The 19837-nt window shown below is 45.1% G+C and overlaps 1 protein-coding gene across 2 annotated transcripts in view; it reads left to right on the forward strand.

The window, feature by feature from the left end:
- BCAN (brevican) overlaps positions 1 to 19837 on the forward strand; it is a 101969-nt gene that overhangs the window by 61341 nt on the left and 20791 nt on the right. For both annotated transcript variants that reach the window (XM_068251718.1, XM_068251719.1), the window contains exons 9-10: positions 2016 to 2126; positions 5423 to 5581. In XM_068251718.1, coding sequence (XP_068107819.1) covers positions 2016 to 2126; positions 5423 to 5581 — 270 coding nt within the window. The remainder of the gene's footprint in view (positions 1 to 2015; positions 2127 to 5422; positions 5582 to 19837) is intronic.

Below are 19837 nucleotides of genomic sequence, written 5' to 3' on the forward strand. Positions count from 1 at the left end.
GACTCAGGCTGAGATCATAGCTGGCAACAGGCAGACAATAGCAAGGTCACAGGCAGAGGTCAAGAGCTGGCAGCCAGTTTCATTATCAAGGTCACAGACAGAAGGTTGAGGGCTGGCAGCAAATAGGCAAGGTAGGTGGCACAAGGTGTGGTCAGCAATAGGGAGTGATCAAGCAAGATGGGTAGTAACAGAAGTGGAGATCTTTATTGTTCACGAATGGCATGGTCAAGTAACTAGGGCAGAGATCAATGAGAGAGATCAATGTCAGATAAGCCAAGGCTAAGCTAGGTTTATACTCAGATATACGTTAGTGGTGGGTGTATACACACAAGCGGCAAGGACGAACAGCATTGGCTGCTGTCAGTAAAGTAACTAATATGTGAATCCCTGGCATCTAATGGTGCTTAAGGCGTAAACATCTTTCCAAGCTCACCTGCTAATGGACAAAATACGCCTCCTCGCATTTGCGCTGCAATGCACCCCCCCCTTTTTAAAATATGCACTATGGATGCGTCACATGTCATTTAGCCCACAAATGTAGGGATGCGCTCGCGTAGGGGTTGCGGCGAATACGTCACTTCTGCCGCATTGCGTGGGTGTGAAAGACCCCATAGACTTACATTGGCAAAGAAAAAAATCAGGTATTTATATCAGCTCAGCATGAAAAAATAACTTTCTACACACTACTTCTAATTGAACCAGTTTTAAATGCAGCCCCTGTATTTTAAAAGACCACTGGCACAGTCAGAAGGGTCAGTTCACAGTGAATAAGATATTAGTGGTCTGTAACGTTGAGTGTATATGTAAAGGGACTCCCAGCACCTCTCATGGGCATGCCTTTAAGACTCCTACCAGTACTGCAAAGTACTTAAAGATGCATACCTTTCTGAAGCTTGTGCTCTCCTCTTTCATTTGATGCCTGAATCACTCTTCTACACCAAATAGTTTTCGTTCGATTTCAATTTAAAAATCGCGGCTGCCATCTTGGCTATGTTATAACTTCCGGGTCACCCCGGTCTTCTCAGTTAGAGAATTGCAACACTGAATGAAGCAGGAAGAGGAAGTGACACGCATGGCCATTACAAGAGGCTCCTCCAGAGGGGACATAGCATGACTTTGTTGGAAGTCGTCCGTCTTAAAGGCATGCCTATGAGAGTTGCTTGGAGTCCCTTTAACTCTTTGAGGGGAAAAAGTGAAACTTATTCTTAACTGCTTCAGTTCTACCTCTCAAATGATTGTTTTGTATTTTATCTTCTACAAGAGCAATAAACAGCCATTTGTGAGGTGACTGACAAAAAACAAAGAATATTGAATGCTTAAAAGGAGTGATGTTTTTTTTTTTAATTTTAGAAACAAAAATATAAAAGCATCAAGGCTGGGAGCCACTGGTTATAGTATTCTGAAACCTAGGAAATCTTAGTTGTTCCAATGCATGATCAGATCACCAACTCAGGTGGAGATATTACCCTGTCCACTCAATTGTGGAACATCTGAGTTTTACTTGTAGATTGCTCTTTCACAATTATTTAAACAGTAGCCACTCAGCTAAACTGTAACTTTATAAATAGGACTATGTGGGATGTATTCCAATGCGATAAATTTAGATTTTTTATATTGTTTTACTTCTGGATAATGCAATGAGGTATTAGAGCCTCAGTCTGGGGTTTATTATGACACGTAGTCACCAAGGAAAAATTTGAGTACATTACAAGACTTAGTATTACTTTGGGTAACGTCTGTATATGTTTTACTGACAACCAACAGGAAAAAGGATTACAATATCAAATTTCAAAGGCAACAATCTCTTACAAAAACAAAAGTTTTTGAGGCACATAGGAACCAGTCAGATTCAGCCTTGCATTTAACAATGGCAGTTTGAGAATGAAAGTTTGACTGTGTGTGTGTTGTGGCACAATGCATTCAGGTCACATTTTACAAAGTGATAAATAGGGTTCAATGTCCAGTACCTCTCCCAACTGAGCCTATCCGCAGCTTCCTTTTACCTTCTATTCTAGATGCCTGCTACCCCAACCCTTGCCAGAATGGAGGTACCTGCATTGAGGAAGATGATGATGATGTGCACTGTTTATGTTTACCGGGTTATTTTGGAAAAGTCTGTGAGATAAGTAAGTTCTAAACAACCATCCTAAAGTGTTGTAATCAACTCAATTGACCATCTGATATACCATATGAGATGTTGTAACCCTGTAATCAATTACACATGGTACTTCAACTATTGCAGAGGAATTGCTATGGGGTCCAACAGCTGCCCCACAGTTATTGAGAAACTGCTGTCTCAGAATGCAGTGTTAGTTACAGGGCATATTTAACTCTCAAAAAAATTTCAGAAATTGTATAACCACTTACCTGGAAAAATAATCCATCTTACTATGCATCCAAAGTTAAACAATGGTCAGTTTTTTTATATTTTGCAAAGTAAAATTTAGGCAAAATGTTTTTATTTTTCTGAAGTGTTGTTAATGAATTATGGTCTCATGGGAAGCAGTTCTTCTAACTAGTACAGGATATGCACTTTTTGACACAGGCTTTAGGACTCAAGTTTTTAAAATTAGGGGTGTTAGGAAAGTTAGGTTTAGGTTAGGTTAAAGTCAGTGCATGAGTGGTTCGGGCTATGTTAGAGGTAGGAGAGAATAAGAATGAGAATACTGAGAATAAGGATGACACTAGACTGGGAGATAGGTTAGGGCTAAACATAATTTGGAGAGTGGTGATTTAGTTTAGGTGATAGTTTTAAGTCAGAGCTAAGAGGGGTTTGCATCAAGAAAATGTGTAGTGTTTTTGTTGAGCATTGATATGTAAGAGGGGGTGGGGAAGCGAGGTGATGGGGGGAGGACTATTGTAACTTTAAGGTAAGAAAAAGTAGATGCTATGGTAGAATGTTGGAGGCTCCACAGGGCCCTTAACATTGGGTTTAACACAATTTCTATTCCTGTAAAGAAATATTTAACACTGAATAGAAATCTGATCTGTCTCATGATAAAATAACATTCCCCCTCTATAACTGGCTTTCTACACCTACTCTAGGTTTAGGCATTGCAGGTGCTATGCTGACTGTTGTGAATTAAGTCATGTTAGCACATCTTTATGGACAATTATGTAAGACTCCAGCTTGAAGGTGGCATATAACAAGCGTAGGGTTAAGGGTAAAGGCCCATATCCACTAGGATATTACATTTCTCATCCGTTTTCCTGGTATGCAAATGTTCACAATTTTTAATGCATATTTTAATGCAAATTTACGTATGCGTCTAACATTTATTGACAATCAATATTTGGGACACAGCTGCGTGGTGCAAGAATGTGTAATATGTAATCCATACTTTTTTTACATCTGAATGTTTTTTTGAAAAACTCATTCAATGGAAGCAACTCCACTGAACTGCATTGGTTTCAGTGTTAATGTGAATATTTGCATTGCAAATTTGCACTCAGTGGAAATGGGCCCTTAAGCTTTTTGTACATTTTGAAAGAAAACTGTGCAACAAATGAGAATGGCATATTACAATTGGAACAACTTAAATTAACTGACAGTTATTGTTGTGCAGAGCAAAGAGATGGACATGTCAGCATATACATTCTTCTTTTTTATTTTTTAAAATTGTTTCAGGAAAGAGAAAGAAAGAGTTAGAACCTGTTTTTCTGTCTCCGATCCCCTGCCCCACAGAACCCTGTCAGGATTCCTACTAAATCCATTTAGTTTTTTGTATACTGTAGTGCAAGAAATTAAGTGAAGGTTCCTTCCAATGGGAACAGAGACAGCAGTTATACCACCAAAGAGGTTCTTACCGCACAATTCAAAAGCAAAGTGTTTCCCTACAGCTGCTAAATTTAACATACTCCCCCCCCCCCCTCCCCAATATAGGTATTAAACTTATAACAATATTTAGAAATTCCAGAGGGTGCAGACTGACTGATGACAGGACTAGGTTTATAAAAAAAAAAAAAAAACATTTATTTTGTGAAGTCCTGCGATTTCCAGCAAATGTGTAAGTGGCGTGCTCTGGCCCCTGGAAACCAAAATCACTATTTTACTATTATTTAGGATATACGGCATGTATAGTTCCAAATGAAAACTATTACATACATAACAAACCCAGTCCTCAGATGTAAAGAAAAAGAAATGTCATTCCCTTCCTGTTTCCCATATAGCCAAGTCAGCATACTTTTGACAGTTTGACTGCAATGCTACATCTTTTGGGTTTGGGGCTCTGAGTATTGTGAATCAAGATTTTCTACTGTCTGGTTTTATGGCTCCTCTTCCCTGCTTACCCTAACCTTAGTCTGTCTGCCTTGTTTGTAAGGAACCCTAACATCCTTCCTCTGCAAGCATAACCATAGCTTAAATTTCTTGTTGTCACCCGAAATGATCCTAACCCTAATCATGGACACACACCTAAACTGCATACACACACTGGATTAAACTCAACCGATAAAGACCCATTGCCTGTTTTTGTATATGAGGCTTAATCTCTTCCCTATCAGATTCCTTAAGGTAGCCATACACTGGTCGATTTGCCATCAGATTCGACCAACAAATAGATCCCTCTCTGATCGAATCTGATCAGAGAGGGATCGTATGGCTACCTTTGCTGCAAACAGATTGTGAACCGATTTCAGCCTGAAACCGTTCACAATCTGTTGTGGTGGTGGTACTGGTGCTGCTGCTGCTCCCCCCCCCCCCCCCCGCCGCCATACATTACCTGCCCCGCTGGCGCGACTGCCCCCGGTCACCGCTGCTCCGTCTCTGCTCTGGTCTCCAGGTCCGGCATGCTTTACTTCTTCCTGCCGGGCAGGAAGTTTAAACAGTAGAGCGCCCTCTACTGTTTAAACTTCCTGCCGGGCTAGAAGAAGTGAAGCATGCCGGACCCAGAGACCAGACCAGCGCGGAGACGGAGCAGCGGTGAACGGGGGCAGTCGTGCTGGCAGAGCAGGTAATGTATGCGGGCTCTATTGCGTCGGTCGTCGGGTACTCGAATGCCGCTAGCGACGCGCTCCCTACCCGCGGGCGATCGACGGTAATAGACGGTGACGGTGATCGACGGGATAGGACGAAATGGATCGAAATTCGGCGTGTTGCGGGAACGATGTGACAGCAGATTCGATCCCAGTGATCGAATCTGCTGTCAATCTGGCGGGAATCGGCCTAGTGTATGGCCAGCTTAACACTTACTATGACCTATCCCACATGCCTACCTCTTATCTTCAGCTTGTGTACAATCCTAACATTTAATCCTCTTGTATCCCAAGTTCTAACTGACTAACCCAAACTGATAAAACTAGCTGCACATTAACCTATTGCTAACCGATCCCAAGATGCTCATATGACTCTCTACGCTCCATTAGTTTATGTATAAAGTATCTAAGTAATTAAAGGGGGATCCATATCCATGTCTCTGGATAGATGCAGAGAAGTGTCCAGACGAGTGGGACTCATTCCAAGGTTTTTGCTACAAGCATTTCTACACCCGAAAGAGCTGGGAAGAAGCAGAAACTCACTGCCGAGATTATGGTGGTCATCTTGTCAGCATTGTTACCCCAGAAGAGCAGGAATTTGTAAACAGTAAGTGGTAATGTCCAGTAAGTCTTTATGAGCAGTTCTGGGAAAAGTTTTGGAGAATCTAGTTCTGATTAAAAATCCTGTGCATCACAGTTGTTCTTCACTCACCCAGAATACCAGGATCTGCTCTTGCATGTCCTAATTTTGACCTTGGACTCAGTTCACTCATGCTGGGTATACACCAGGGCCTATATGTAATTCAATTTTTCTCCTGAGTTTTCTCCTACGTTATATTTTTACACTTTGTCATAAAATGCTTTTTAAACCACCAGCAAGCAAGAAAATACTCAAAATAATTTTCATAGTACTTTTTCTCCAACTTTTGGGTAATTTTTCAATTGTAAAATGCTGAAAATTAATTTTAAAGAGACCATGAAAATTATCTCCTAGGAGAAAACTAAGAAGGAAAAGTGAATTGCATATGGGCCCATGAGTTTTTTCGGCAGATAGATGGCACGATAGATAGTTTCTGACAGTGCTTGCACAATAGCTGACCTTTCCTCGACTTCCTTCCACATAATTTCCAACAAGTCCAATCTGATTTTGATCATTTTTCTGATCAATTTTCTGATCAATTTTCTTATAGTAGTGAATGGAAATCGATCAGAAAAACAATCGGAGAATCGATCGGAAAGTAAATCTGCTAAAAAAACTAATTGGCCCATATGCAATTAACTTTTTCTCTTGAGTTTTCTGCTAGGTGGTATTTTCATACTTATCAATAAAATGTCTTTAACCTGTAGCCGACCACGTCACGCCGATGGGCGTGGCCGCGGTGGCAGCCCCAGGATAGCCTAACGCCAATCGGCGTAAAGTCCTGGGGCTTCGTTTTGCAGGAGATTGCGCACACACTGCACGTGCATCTCCTGCTTGATAGGCGGAGCTCCACTCGAAAACTGTTAGACGGCGTCTATTTACCATGTACAGCGCTGCCATCTACAGCAGTACTGTACTGGGGACAGCTGTGACTCTTCAGAGTCTCAGCGGTGATCCGCTGTCATAGGCTGAAGCCTATGACAGCTGATCACAGTGATTGGCTGGTGGGAGGAGGGAGGGCAGGGATGGGATAAAATAAATAAACAAATAAGTAAAAATATTACAAAATAAAACAAATAAATATTTATGAAAAGAAAAAAAAAACACTGGGTGAGCGATCAGACCCCACCAACAGAGAGTTCTGTTGGTGGGGAGAAAAGAGGGATCACTTGTGTGCTGTGTTGTGCGGCCCTGCAGCTTGGCCTTAAAGCTGCAGTGTCCTATTTTACTAAAAATGGCCTGGTCTTTAGGGGGAGAGGGCGGTAAAGCCTGTAGTCCTGAAGTGGTTAAAGCGACTAGTAAGAAAGAACATGCTCAAAATAGTTTTGATAGTACCTTTTCGCCTACTTTTTGGTACTTTTTTTAGTTGAAAAGCGTTGGAAATGTATTTTAATTTGAAAATGAAAAATTATCTCCCAGGAGAAAACTCAATTCCTTTTTTCTCCTAAGTTTTCTCCTAGGTGATACATTTTTATCTTCTATTTAAAATAACTTTTTAGCACAATTGAAAAAGTACTAAAAAGTAGGTGAAAAAGTACTGTCAGAATTATTCTGAGTATTCTCTTGTTTGCTGGTTGCTCAAAAGGCATTTTATTGATAAAGTGTAAAATTATCACCTAAAAGAAAAGTGAATTGCATAATACCCATTGGGCCATATCACCTGAGTTTTCTCTTAGGTGATATTTTCACAACTTGTAAATAAAATGCCGTTTACACTACCAGCAAGCAAAATGTTAATGTAAATCGAAGATGAAAATGTATCTCCTAGGAGAAAAGTCAGGTGAAAAAGTGAATTGCATATGGCCACAAGTGTTTGAGAGCTGGAGAACATTAGAGAACATAAGGGCCCATATGCAATTAACCTTTTCTCCTGACTTTTCCGATAGGTGGTATTTTTAAACTTGTCAATAAAATGCATTTTAAATCACCAGCAAGCAAGAAAATGCTCCAAATAACTTTGATAGTACTTTTTCATCTACTTTTTGGTACTTTTTCCATTGCATAGTGCTGAAAACCTATTCTAAATCAAAGATGAAAAATGATCCCCTAGGTGAAAACTCGAGAGAAAAAGTTAATTGCATATTGCCCAAGTTGTCCTACAAAAAGAGATAACACTTAAAGGTGAAGTTAGCAGCATATCCTTCTGACCTGATATTTTCAAAAGGAACAAAAGCAGTAACTCAGCAGCAATATGAGAGATGACACTCATGCAGCAGTCTGAATATCAAAATTACAGGATAAAATGAAAAAAACATTTCTAAAAATACATTTATTAATTTATATGGGCTCCAGTGCAAGTTTTACAATAGTAAACCAGTGGGAAAATATACTTACGAACATGATGTACAGGCTTCCCTGACATTTTCAGGATCCTTACTGTGGTTGGCTTCCCCCTCGTCTTCCCACTGTAGCCTCCATTTGGGATATCCAGGATGCATGCACTGTCCATCCATGCACACTCTTTATGTTTATTACTGGGAGTGTCCGGGGCATGCACAGTTCCAACTCGTTCTGCACATGCCCAGGATGCTCTCAGCAGTGCCGGGACAAGGTCCTCCAGCACCCAAGGCTGAGACACCAAAGTGCGCCCCTCCATCCCTGCCACCCCAGCTGTCACACACTGGTTGCTATTAGACTAAGAGGCACCACAGGGCCCACAACCTCCCCAACACCTTAATCTCTAGTTATCTGGCTTGCAGTCACTGCTCTGTATCCCCTTTTCTTATTTATTTCTGCTTCAAACACAATTAGGAATGACAGCTGAATGAATTATGCGCCCCCTCCTACACTGCGCCCTGAGGCTGGAGCCTCTCCAGCCTATGCCTCGGCCCGGCCCTGGCTCTCAGCCATGGCTGCTGTGAACAGCCATTCTGGAGCACAATCTGGAGGAGCACAGAGGGCGATCTGAGGGCGCATGCACCAGGGTCTGTCTGGTACTCATCAAAAACCCAAACGAGAATAGAGCAGCAAGGCAAAGGGGATGCCAAACACAGTAAGAAGGCTGACGGTGAAAGGAGAGCCTACACATCATGTTGGTAAATATATATTTATACTTTGTTTCTACTCAGGTACAATTTAAAGCGGACCTGAACTTAGAACTTCATTGCTGCTGTAAAAGATAAGCAGCAGAATAATAACCTTTACATAAAAACATTTCTTTGTTAAATCTGATACAAATCCTGCAATAAAACTGCAGTGGGTTTATGTCCTGCTTTCATGGAAGCAGACATATTGTTAACATCCTGTGTTTACCAATTAGTTCCCTGTCGTGGCAGTCAGCTGACAAAGCTGAAGGACTAAATTACAATTGGTGGGCCCATCTGGTCCAAGGACTCTGGTGTAGTCACAAGCTTTACGGGATGTTACGATTCTGTTTTTTTACTTCCTGACATCACTCAGGAAGTGAACTCTTTAATCCGGAAAATAATAAACACAATGTATTTATTCTTAAAAACGCGAACGCAATCGCTGCACAAAGCAATTTTGTGAGCGTTTTGCATTTTTCCTATACCCTCCATTGAGGCGGAATCACCCCAAAAATGGCCCAGGCAGCGTTTCTCTGAGCAGATCGGAAACGAACCGCTCAGATGTGAACTGTCTCATAGAGAATCATTGCACAAGCGCTTTCAGGGCGATTTAAAAAAATCGCCAGCGCTTAAAAAGTTCAAAAGCGCCTTCAATGTGAACGAGCCCTAAAGGGGATCTGACTATATGGGGGGGGGGGGGAGGGGGCACCAAAATCTGGTTACGCTCAGGGCGATGTGAAACCTAAGGCCGGCCCTGCACCTGAACACTGCCCAAGCTTAAAAAGCATAACTCATGCGAATAATAGCTATTAGCTTATATCCCCAGCAATGCCACGCAATGTGGAGCTGTCCTTCAGCATGGACCAATCAGGATGAATCTCACTGGTCCACCTAGTAGATGAATGGGGAGCCCCAGTGGGAGCTGCAAAGATACTTTTGCTTGGGCTTTAGTGAAGATGGAGAAGAGGACGGCAGCGGCGGTGATCACAGCAGGTCCCGCAGGCAGTGCAGCGTCAGCAGTGTCAGCAGAGGCTGGCATGCAGTGTGGACGGCCAGAGGAGATGAAGAAAGAAGTGACATGGAAAGCAGAAGAATACAGAAGAAGGATTTTCTTACCCTAATAAAGTTTAATAATCTGTTTTTAACACTAAGTAGGTATAGGGGGAAAAGTGACCCTTAATACCTATTTACCTTGAAGGGGAAAGACATTTAGGTATCCCATTATTAAAACAGGCTCCCAGATAACAACATAACCCCCCAGGACCTATCCCCCCACCTCCTCCTGGGCACTGGAGCTGGGGAGGAGCATAACTCTGTAGGAAAGAGGGAGGCGTTGTCACCTCTTACAGAGCCACCATATCATGTGCAATGTGCGCTGGTATGGTGGAGCCTCATGCAGGTTGACTCTGCCACCCAGAATATACCAGACTGCATAGGTGACAAATGGCTCATAAATGGGAGCTATGACAATATTTTTTTTCATTAAAAACAAAGAATATAGCCCCCCTCTTCCACAGCTTTCATTAACCCCTTTTCACCCATACAGGCTGGTATAAGTAGGATGGCTGAGTCAAACTCCTTGGGCTCCTGGGAGGCTTATGTGGGAATCTGGGAGCCTCTTTTAATATGGGGACCCCCAGATGTCCTGCCCCCTCCAGGTAAATAGGCATATAGGGTCACTTTCTACCCTACACTTATTTAGTGTTAAAAATAGAAGAAAAACTTTATTAGGGAAAAAAATCCTCTATTCTGTTTTTCATCTGTCACATCTTTCTTCTTTTATTGTTCTTCTTCTTTAAATCTTGATTGAAGGCACAATGGGGTAAAGAGGTACCCATGAGTAGATACAACTTTGTTGAAAGCTATGATAAAAAAATAAAAGGAAGATGTATTGTACCTCAATGGTGACAGTCTTATAAGACAAAAAACAAGTTTCTTTAGCACATAGTCACAGCCGGCTTCCTCAGGCCAATAAAAGTGCCTAAAATCATCAAATGTACAAGACCCGATGCTCCATTGAAATATATATACACACATACAATTAACATAAGCAAAACGATATAAACGATAATAAAAAAAAGTTTAGGAAATACTATTGGGAAGTGCATACGATATATAATTCTAATGATGGCCAAATCAGTGAAATATCGTATGATTATCTAAACAAACAGAACCACACAGCGTGTTATACATAAATCCCTATTTGTCAGATGAATATCAGCATAAAATTTGTTGCACAGAATGGCAGTGGTTATGGTCTAAAAAAATAAAAAATAATCAACAATAGTAGACAAACGTATAGTAAAAAGCATAAGGGTACATTGATTATAACACTGGCACAGTGTGCATAGATTCAGCTGGTAGTGGTGCTCAAATACCCCTTTTCAAAATTCGAGTTAGGTCGAATTCGAATAGTAAATTATTCGAGGTCAGTCGAATATTCGAGTCGAATAATTTTTACTATTCGATTCGACCTCGGAATTCGAGCTCACTATTCGAGCTGACTATTCGAAATGGCCTTAAATAGCTTCCAACACTTGTTTTGAGGGTGAATGATGCAAGAAACCTCTTTTTTTCCAAGTAACAACAGCAAGTGATTATGTGGGGATGTTCCTTTAAAAAAAAAAAGTTGAAAAGAGAAGTTGTGTCCAGAAATTTGTTCAGTACTGTATATACTTCTTCTTCTTTATCTTCTATATCTTCTTCTTCTTCTTCTATATCTTCTTCTTCTATATCTTCTTCTTCTATATCTTCTTCTATATCTTCTTCTTCTTTTATATTGTCTTCTTCTTCTTCTTCTTCATCTTCTTCATCATCATCTTCTTCTTCTTCATCTTCTTTTTCTTCATCTTCTTCATCTTCTTCATCTTCTTCTTCATCTTCTTCATCTTCATCTTCTTCATCTTCTTCTTCATCTTCTTCATCTTCTTCATCTTCTTCTTCTTCATCATCTTCTTCTTCTTCATCTTCTTCATCTTTTTCATCTTCTTCTTCATCTTCTTCATCTTCTTCTTCATCTTCTTCATCTTCTTCATCTTCTTCTTCATCTTCATCTTCTTCTTCTTCATCTTCTTCTTCTTCTTCTTCATCTTCTTCATCTTCTTCATCTTCATCTTCTTCATCTTCTTCTTCTTCTTCATCTTCATCTTCTTCTTCTTCATCTTCTTCTTCTTCATCTTCTTCTTCTTCATCTTCATCTTCTTCATCTTCTTCATCTTCTTCTTCTTCATCTTCATCTTCTTCTCCTTCTTCTTCTTCTTCTTCTTCTTCTTCTTCATCTTCTTCTTCTTCATCTTCTTCATCTTCTTCTATATCGTCTTCTTCTTCACTTATTTCTCTTTTCAAATTTTTTTTTTAAAGAAATGCAGCTATTTTTGAGCGTAACAAATAGCTGGTGGCGCACGCATGTTGGAAGCGCCATTGTATGTGCTCCCTGGCAGTGGAAACACACAGACAGCAGGAGGTATATTCAGCAGCAGGAGGAGGAGGATGAGTGTGTGGCAGCAGGCAGTCAATGAGGCAGGCAGCGTGACATAATAGCCCTGGTACCTAGCGGTGATACCAGGGCTGTAAATAAACACAGCAGGCAGGAGGTCCCAGACATCGGTCGTGCAGCCCACATTGTGTCCAATACACAACTGGGACAACACAGTTTTCAACCCGGGCACCTCAGAAAAATTAAACCTTTTTTTTGGGGGGGGGGGTTTGTTTTGTTTTTACAACAAATTACACAGATATAGCTATTTTTTGACGTAATAGCTGGTGGCAGAGTGGCAGCAGAAGGTAAATCTGTGTACCCTGGCAGTGGGAAACACAGACAGACAGCAGCAGCAGCAGGAGGAATGGAGGAGTAATTATGTGTGCAGCTATTGTTTGACGTAATAGCTGGTGGCAGAGTGGCAGCAGAAGGTAAATCTGTGTACCCTGGCAGTGGGAAACACAGACAGACAGCAGCAGCAGCAGGAGGAGGAATGGAGGAGTAATGTGAGCAGCTATTGTTTGACGTAATAGCTGGTGGCAGAGTGGCAGCAGAAGCTAATTCTGTGTACCCTGGCAGTGGGAAACACAGACAGACAGCAGCAGCAGCAGGAGGAATGGAGGAGTAGTGTGAGTGTGGCAGCAGGTAGGCAGCGTGACATAATAGCCCTGGTACCTAGCGGTGATACCAGGCCGTAAATGAACACAACAGGAGGTCCCAGACAGTGGTCGTGCAGCCCACATCGTGTCCAATACACAACTGAGACAACACAGTTTTCAACCCGGGCACCTCAGAAAAATTAAACCTTTTTTTTTGTAATGGTTTTGTAGTTTTGGTTTTACAACCAATTACACAGATATAGCTATTTTTTGACGTAATAGCTGGTGGCAGAGTGGCAGCAGAAGGTAAATCTGTGTACCCTGGCGTTGGGAAACACAGACAGACAGACAGCAGCAGCAGCAGGAGGAATGGAGGAGTAATTATGTGTGCAGCTATTGTTTGACGTAATAGCTGGTGGCAGAGTGGCAGCAGAAGGTAAATCTGTGTACCCTGGCAGTGGGAAACACAGACAGACAGCAGAAGGGCAGTACACAGCAGCCCACTGTAGGTGTAAAATGTGTGGCTGCAGGCGACGTAATAGTCAAAGTGAACCAGGCTGGCTTAGTGAGCAGGAGCCAGGAGGTGGTAAAGGGTGGTAAGGCACATTAACGATGGTTCTTAGCCAGTTCATGTCCCCCTCTCGCCGACAACAGGGGCCAGGAACTCGCCTTCCACCCACGCCTGGTTCATCTTGAGAAACGTCAGTCTGTCCACAGACTTGTGAGACAGACGTGAGCGTTTCTCGGTGACCACACCACCAGCTGCACTGAAGCAGCGCTCGGACAGCACGCTGGAAGGGGGGCAGGACAGCACTTCCAGGGCGTACTGCGCCAGCTCGCTCCAGATCTCCAGGCGCTTGACCCAATACTCCATGGGATCAACAGGGGCATCGCTGTCAAGCCCGCTGTAGGACCCCATGTAGTCAGCCACCATGCGGGTCAGGCGCTGGCTGTGACCGGTGGAGGATGCTGCTTCATGCACCTCCTCTCTAGTCACTGCTGCCGGAGCCTCTACAGTCCTGTAGAGCTCGTGGCTGAGAGACAGCAGGTCTGTGGGGCGCTTGCTGCTGGATGCAGGCACCTGCTGCTGCCTCTGTGCTGGCTGCTGGACAGTGGGGGTGGAAGGCTGGGGGAAGGCTTCCTCCAAGCGCTCAACAAGGGCCTGCTGCAAGCTCCTTATTTGTTGCGCTGGGTCTCCTCCTGCAGGCGGCAGGAACTGGCTCAACTTCCCCTTGAGGCGTGGGTCCAACATCATGCTGATCCAGATGTCCTCCCTCTGCTTCATCTGGATCACCCTGGGGTCTCTGCGCAGGCACGTCAGCATGTGCGCTGCCATTGGGAAGAGGCGGGCCACGTCTGCTGGCACATCGACGGCAGTGCTGCTGTCCTCATCCTCCTCCTCTGCCTCGTCAGCCTCATCCTCTCTCCACCCCCGCACCAACTCAGCTGCACTGTGCTGCTCCCCCTCATCAGCAGCAAGGTCAGGGACCTCCACCAAGTCCTCCTCCTCCTCCCCCTCAGAGGTGGACTGTGCAGCTGCTTGCCGCTCCTGCTGGTCCAAGGCTGCCGCTCCCTGTTCCAGCAAAGCATCGAGGGCCCTGTTCAGCAGACAAACCAGGGGCACCCACTCGCAGACCATAGCATGGTCCCTGCTCACCATGTTAGTGGCCTGCAGAAAGGGAGCCAGCACTAAGCACACCTGCTGCATGTGCCTCCAGTCATCATCGGGGACGATGGACGGGATGTTGCTGGTCTTGTCCCTTCTCTGAGCGGCGGAAACAGTGGCCAGGGCAAGGTACTGTTTGACAGCGCGCTTCTGTTCAACCAGACGCTCCAACATCGCCAGGGTGGAGTTCCAGCGAGTCGGAACGTCAAGGATCAGCCGATGGCGTGGCAGATCCAGCTCCTTTTGCACGTCTTCCAGGCTCGCACAGGCTGCAGCCGAGCGTCGGAAGTGACGCACAACGTTCCTTGCCATTTCCAGCAGTTCGCCCATCCCCTGGTAGGTGCGCAAGAACTTCTGCACCACCAGGTTCAGCACGTGGGCAAGACAGGGGATGTGGGTCAGGTTTCCCCTGTCTATTGCGGCAACCAGATTGGCCCCATTGTCGGCCACCACCTCTCCGACTCTGAGGCCTCTGGGGGTCAGCCAAATCCTCTCCTGCTCCTGGAGTTTGGCCAACACATGGGTTGCCGTCAGCTTGGTCTTCCCAAGGCTGACCAAGTGCAGCAGCGCTTGGCAGTGGCGGGCCTTCACGCTGCTGCTGAGCCGGGGGGTTTGGCCAGGTGTGCCGGAGGATGGCAGAGGATCGGAGGAACCTGCTGCAGTTCCCCTGACCCTGCGGGGTGGCACCACCCACTGTGTTGCTGCTGCTGCTGTGCCCGCTGCTGCTCTCCCATCCTCACCCCCTTCCACCAAGCTGACCCAGTGGACAGTGAAGGACAGGTAGCGGCCTGTCCCGAAGCGGCTGCTCCAGGAGTCCATGGTGACGTGGACCCTTTCACCAACCGCGTGCTCTAGCCCTCGCTCCACATTGGCCATCACAAAGCGGTGCAGTGCAGGAATGGCCTTGCGGGAGAAAAAGTGTCTGCTGGGGAGCTGCCAGTCTGGGGCTGCGCAAGCAAGCAGCGCACGAATGTCGCTCCCCTCCTGCACGAGCGTGTACGGCAGGAGTTGGGAGCACATGGCCCGTGCCAGCAAGCCGTTCAGCTGCCGCACGCGACGGCTGCTGGGAGGCAGAGCCCTAACCACCCCCTGGAAGGACTCGCTCAAAAGGCTCTGGCGTGGCCTTTTGCTGGCACGGGAATCAGCAGACACAGCGGAGGAGGCCACTGAGGACTGGCTGCCAGAACAGGCCTCAGTGTCGGCGGCAGGAGTTGCAGAGGGGGGAGGAGCAGTGCGTTTCCGCACTCCTGCTGGTGCTGCTGGAGGAGCAGGAGGGCGGGTGGCTGCTGTTGCTGCTGCTGAAGGCTGTGCAGTGATGGGTGTGGTGCCACTGCCAGCACCAGATGCCTTCAGCCTCTGGAACTCCTCATGCTGGTGGAAATGTTTCGCAGCAAGGTGGTTGATGAGCGAGCTGGTGCTGAACTTTAAGGGGTCTGCACCTCTGCTCAACTTCCGCTGACAGTGGTTGCAAGTGGCGTACTTGCTGTACACAGTGGGCATGGTGAAATATCGCCAGATTGGTGACAGAAACATCCCCCTACGGCATGGAAGCGCTGCTGCCTGTCTCCCTGTGGTGGTTGGGGGGGGGGGCTTGGGTGCGGCTGGTGGTGGTACTGGCAGATGCTGCTGCTGCTGCTGCTGAGCCTGAGACACCAGCAGGCTGTGGGACCTGCCTACTGCTGCCAATGCTTGCAATGATGCGCCTCCTTGCAAGGCCCACAAGCGCATCCTCCTCCTCCTCCTCAGAGCTGCTGAGGACGACATCCCCTGGAGGTGGTGGCACCCAGTCTCTGTCTGTCACCGGGTCATCATCATCCTCCCCCTCCTGAAACATGTCCTGCTGGGATGATGACCCCCCAAACTCCTCTCCTGATGCATGGATGGGCTGCTTGACTGTCGCCACAGTCTTGCTGTCCAATCCCTCATCCCCCAAAGTGCCCATCAGCATCTCCTCCTCAAGATCGCCAACAACAGCAGACAATTTACTCATGATGCCTGGGGTCAAAAGACTGCTGAATGACAGGTCGGCGAGTGACGGTGAACTGGCCTCCTCCCCAGACCCTGCTGGGCGGCTGCTGCGAACAGGGGTGGTGGTGGTGGTGGTGAGGGTGGAGGCCTCGGATGCAGAGCTGATGGCGGGCTGCTCATCCTCTGTCATGAGTTGCACCACAGTGTCTGCATGCTTTTCCTCAATGGGACGTTTCCGACCCGGCTGGAGGAAAATCGGAGCAGGTGCTACACGCTGCTGCTGCTGTGTCTCTGCAGCGTGAGTTGCAGATGCTCCTGCTGGGCGGCGCCCAAGGCGTCCACGGCCAGTGGCTATGGGAGGAATGTTAGCCACTGACGCTGCTGCTGCTGCTGCGGAACTGTGCATGGTGGCGCGGCCGCGGCCTGCCACAATGCTGCTCCCTCTCCTCCTGATTCCCTTGCTGCCCTTCCCCTTGCACAAACCGCGCTGGCTGCCACTTCCAGACATCTTCGATGTTTTGGGCGTATAGACAAAAGTTTTTTAAAAGGGCGGGTGAAAAGTGGGGTACTTTAATGGAGTGGGTTGGTGGGTGAGGTGACTGAGTGAGTGTCCCTAGTACAGTAAGTAAGTAGTAACAGTCAGGAAGTACAACTAGCAGTTACAATAATCAGTAGTAATCACAAGTAAATTTAGTGTGTGTACACTACAGACAGTGAGTGCACGCACGCGCAAACACGCGCAGGAGCTAGCCTATGAACAGTGACTGAGTGAGTGTCCCTAGTACAGTAAGTAAGTAAGTAGTAACAGTCAGTAAGTACAACTAACTAATTACAATAATCAATCAGTAATCAGAAGGAAATAGAGTGTGTGTAGTGTGTGTACACAGACAGTGAGTGCACACACGCAGGAGCTAGTAGCCTATGAACAGTGACTGAGTGTCCTAGACTCCTAGTACAGTAAGAGTAAGTAGTAACAGTAAGTACAACTAACTAATTACAATAATCAATCAGTTATCAGAAGGAAATAGAGTGTGTGACTGTGTGTAGTGTGTGTACACAGACAGTGAGTGCACACACGCAGGAGCTAGTAGCCTATGAACAGTGACTAAGTGTCCTAGACTCCTAGTACAGTAAGAGTAAGTAGTAAAAGTAAGTACAACTAACTAATTACAATAAGCAATCAGTTATCAGAAGGAAATAGAGTGTGTGTAGTGTGTGTACACAGACAGTGAGTGCACACACGCAGGAGCTAGTAGCCTATGAACAGTGACTGAGTGTCCTAGACTCCTAGTACAGTAAGAGTAAGTAGTAACAGTAAGTACAAACAACTAACTAATTACAATAATCAATCAGTTATCAGAAGGAAATAGAGTGTGTGTAGTGTGTGTACACAGACAGTGAGTGCACACACGCAGGAGCTAGTAGCCTATGAACAGTGACTGAGTGTCCTAGACTCCTAGTACAGTAAGTAGTAACAGTAAGTACAACTAACTAATTACAATAACCAATCAGTTATCAGAAGGAAATAGAGTGTGTGTAGTGTGTACACAGACAGTGAGTGCACACACGCAGGAGCTAGTAGCCTATGAACAGTGACTGAGTGTCCTAGACTCCTAGTACAGTAAGTAGTAACAGTAAGTACAACTAACTAATTACAATAATCAATTACAATAATTAATCAGTTATCAGAAGGAAATAGAGTGTGTGTAGTGTGTACACAGAAAGTGAGTGCACACACGCAGGAGCAGCTAGTAGCCTATGAACAGTGACAGTGAGTGTCCTAGTACAGTTACAGTATATAACTACAATACTAATACAATCAGTAGTAAAGGACAGCAGAAATACTGGTATAGAATAGAGAGAAATAAACAGAGGACAGGAGGACAGCTGCCCACACAGGCAAGGCCCTGAGGCCTAAAGCTGTAAGGCTGCAGCAGCTGGCCTGTCTCTATGTCACACAAAAGCTACTAACTAAAATACAATGTCTGACTAACTAACAACAATATAGGTGTGTATAGGAGGTGTATGTGAGCAAAAACGCTAGGTAAATGACCACAATAGAGCTCTTGCTAAGCCAAAGCACAAAGGAGCAACTCTCTCTCTGTACAAGTCTCAGGCAAGCACGGAGAAACCTAACATGGCGGCCGCTATTTATAGGGTAGGGGCTGGCCAGGGTCCCCCTCTGTGATTTGCTGCCGTCAGAGGGCCTGGGAGCCCTCTGATTGGCTCTAAGGACATCAATCTGGGCTATGACGCTATTCGAGCTCGGTACCGAGCTCGAATAGCGCCGTTTTGCTCGAATAGCTCGAATAGTGAATGGGCTATTCGAGTGTACTCGAATAGCCCATTCGAATAGCTACAGCTATTCGGAGCTCGAATACCGAGCTCGAATAGCTGGAAAAGAGCTCGAATATTCAAGCTACTCGAATATTCGAGCTCTGCTGAGCACCACTGGCAGCTGGCATAGTTGTGGAAATAGGTCTCTTAGTGAGTGTAAAAAATGTTTCTGGGAAAATATTCTTTAAAATATAATGTCAGGAGGGATTTGTAGGAAAACAAATTAAATAAATAATATATATATATATATATATATATATATATATATATATATATATACAGTGGTTTGCAAAAGTATTCGGCCCCCTTGAAGTTTTCCACATTTTGTCATATTACTGCCACAAACATGAATTAATTTTATTGAAATTCCATGTGAAAGACCAATACAAAGTGGTGTACATGTGAGAAGTGGAACGAAAATCATACATGATTCCAAACACTTTTTACAAAAAAATAACTGCTAAGTGGGGTGTGCATAATTATTCAGCCCCCTTTGGTCTGAGTGCAGTCAGTTGCCCATAGACATTGCCTGATGAGTGCTAATGACTAAATAGAGTGCACCTGTGTGCAATCTAATGTCAGTACAAATACAGCTGCTCTGTGACGGCCTCAGAGGTTGTCTAAGAGAATATTGGGAGCAACAAAACCATGAAGTCCAAAGAACACACCAGACAGGTCAGGGTTAAAGTTATTGAATCAGGCTTAGGCTACAAAAAGATTTCCAAAACCTTGAACATCCCACGGAGCACTGTTTAAGCGATAATTCAGAAATGGAAGGAGTATGGCACAACTGTAATCCTACCAAGACAAGGCCGTCCACCTAAACTCACAGGCCGAACAGGTGCCTCTCCTAGGGGGTTAATAATGCTGGCCATTAATAGATCTTGTCGTCGCTAAATTTGGCAGCAGCTCGCTAATGAGCTGAACTGCCACAAGGGGGGCATGCTGACTTCCCGAGGCGTGATGTCACATATCTAGGAAGTCCATCAAGAGCCATAATACCTTAATCACTTTCTCTGTTATATACCGTATATTCCGGCGTACAAGACGACTGGGCGTATAAGATGACCCCCCAACTTTTCCAGTTAAAATATAGAGTTTGGGATATACTTGTTGTATAAGACTACCACTCTTTCAATGCACACCAAA

This window comes from Hyperolius riggenbachi, chromosome 9 (assembly GCF_040937935.1).
Source record: "Hyperolius riggenbachi isolate aHypRig1 chromosome 9, aHypRig1.pri, whole genome shotgun sequence".
NCBI classification, from domain to species: Eukaryota; Metazoa; Chordata; class Amphibia; order Anura; family Hyperoliidae; genus Hyperolius; species Hyperolius riggenbachi.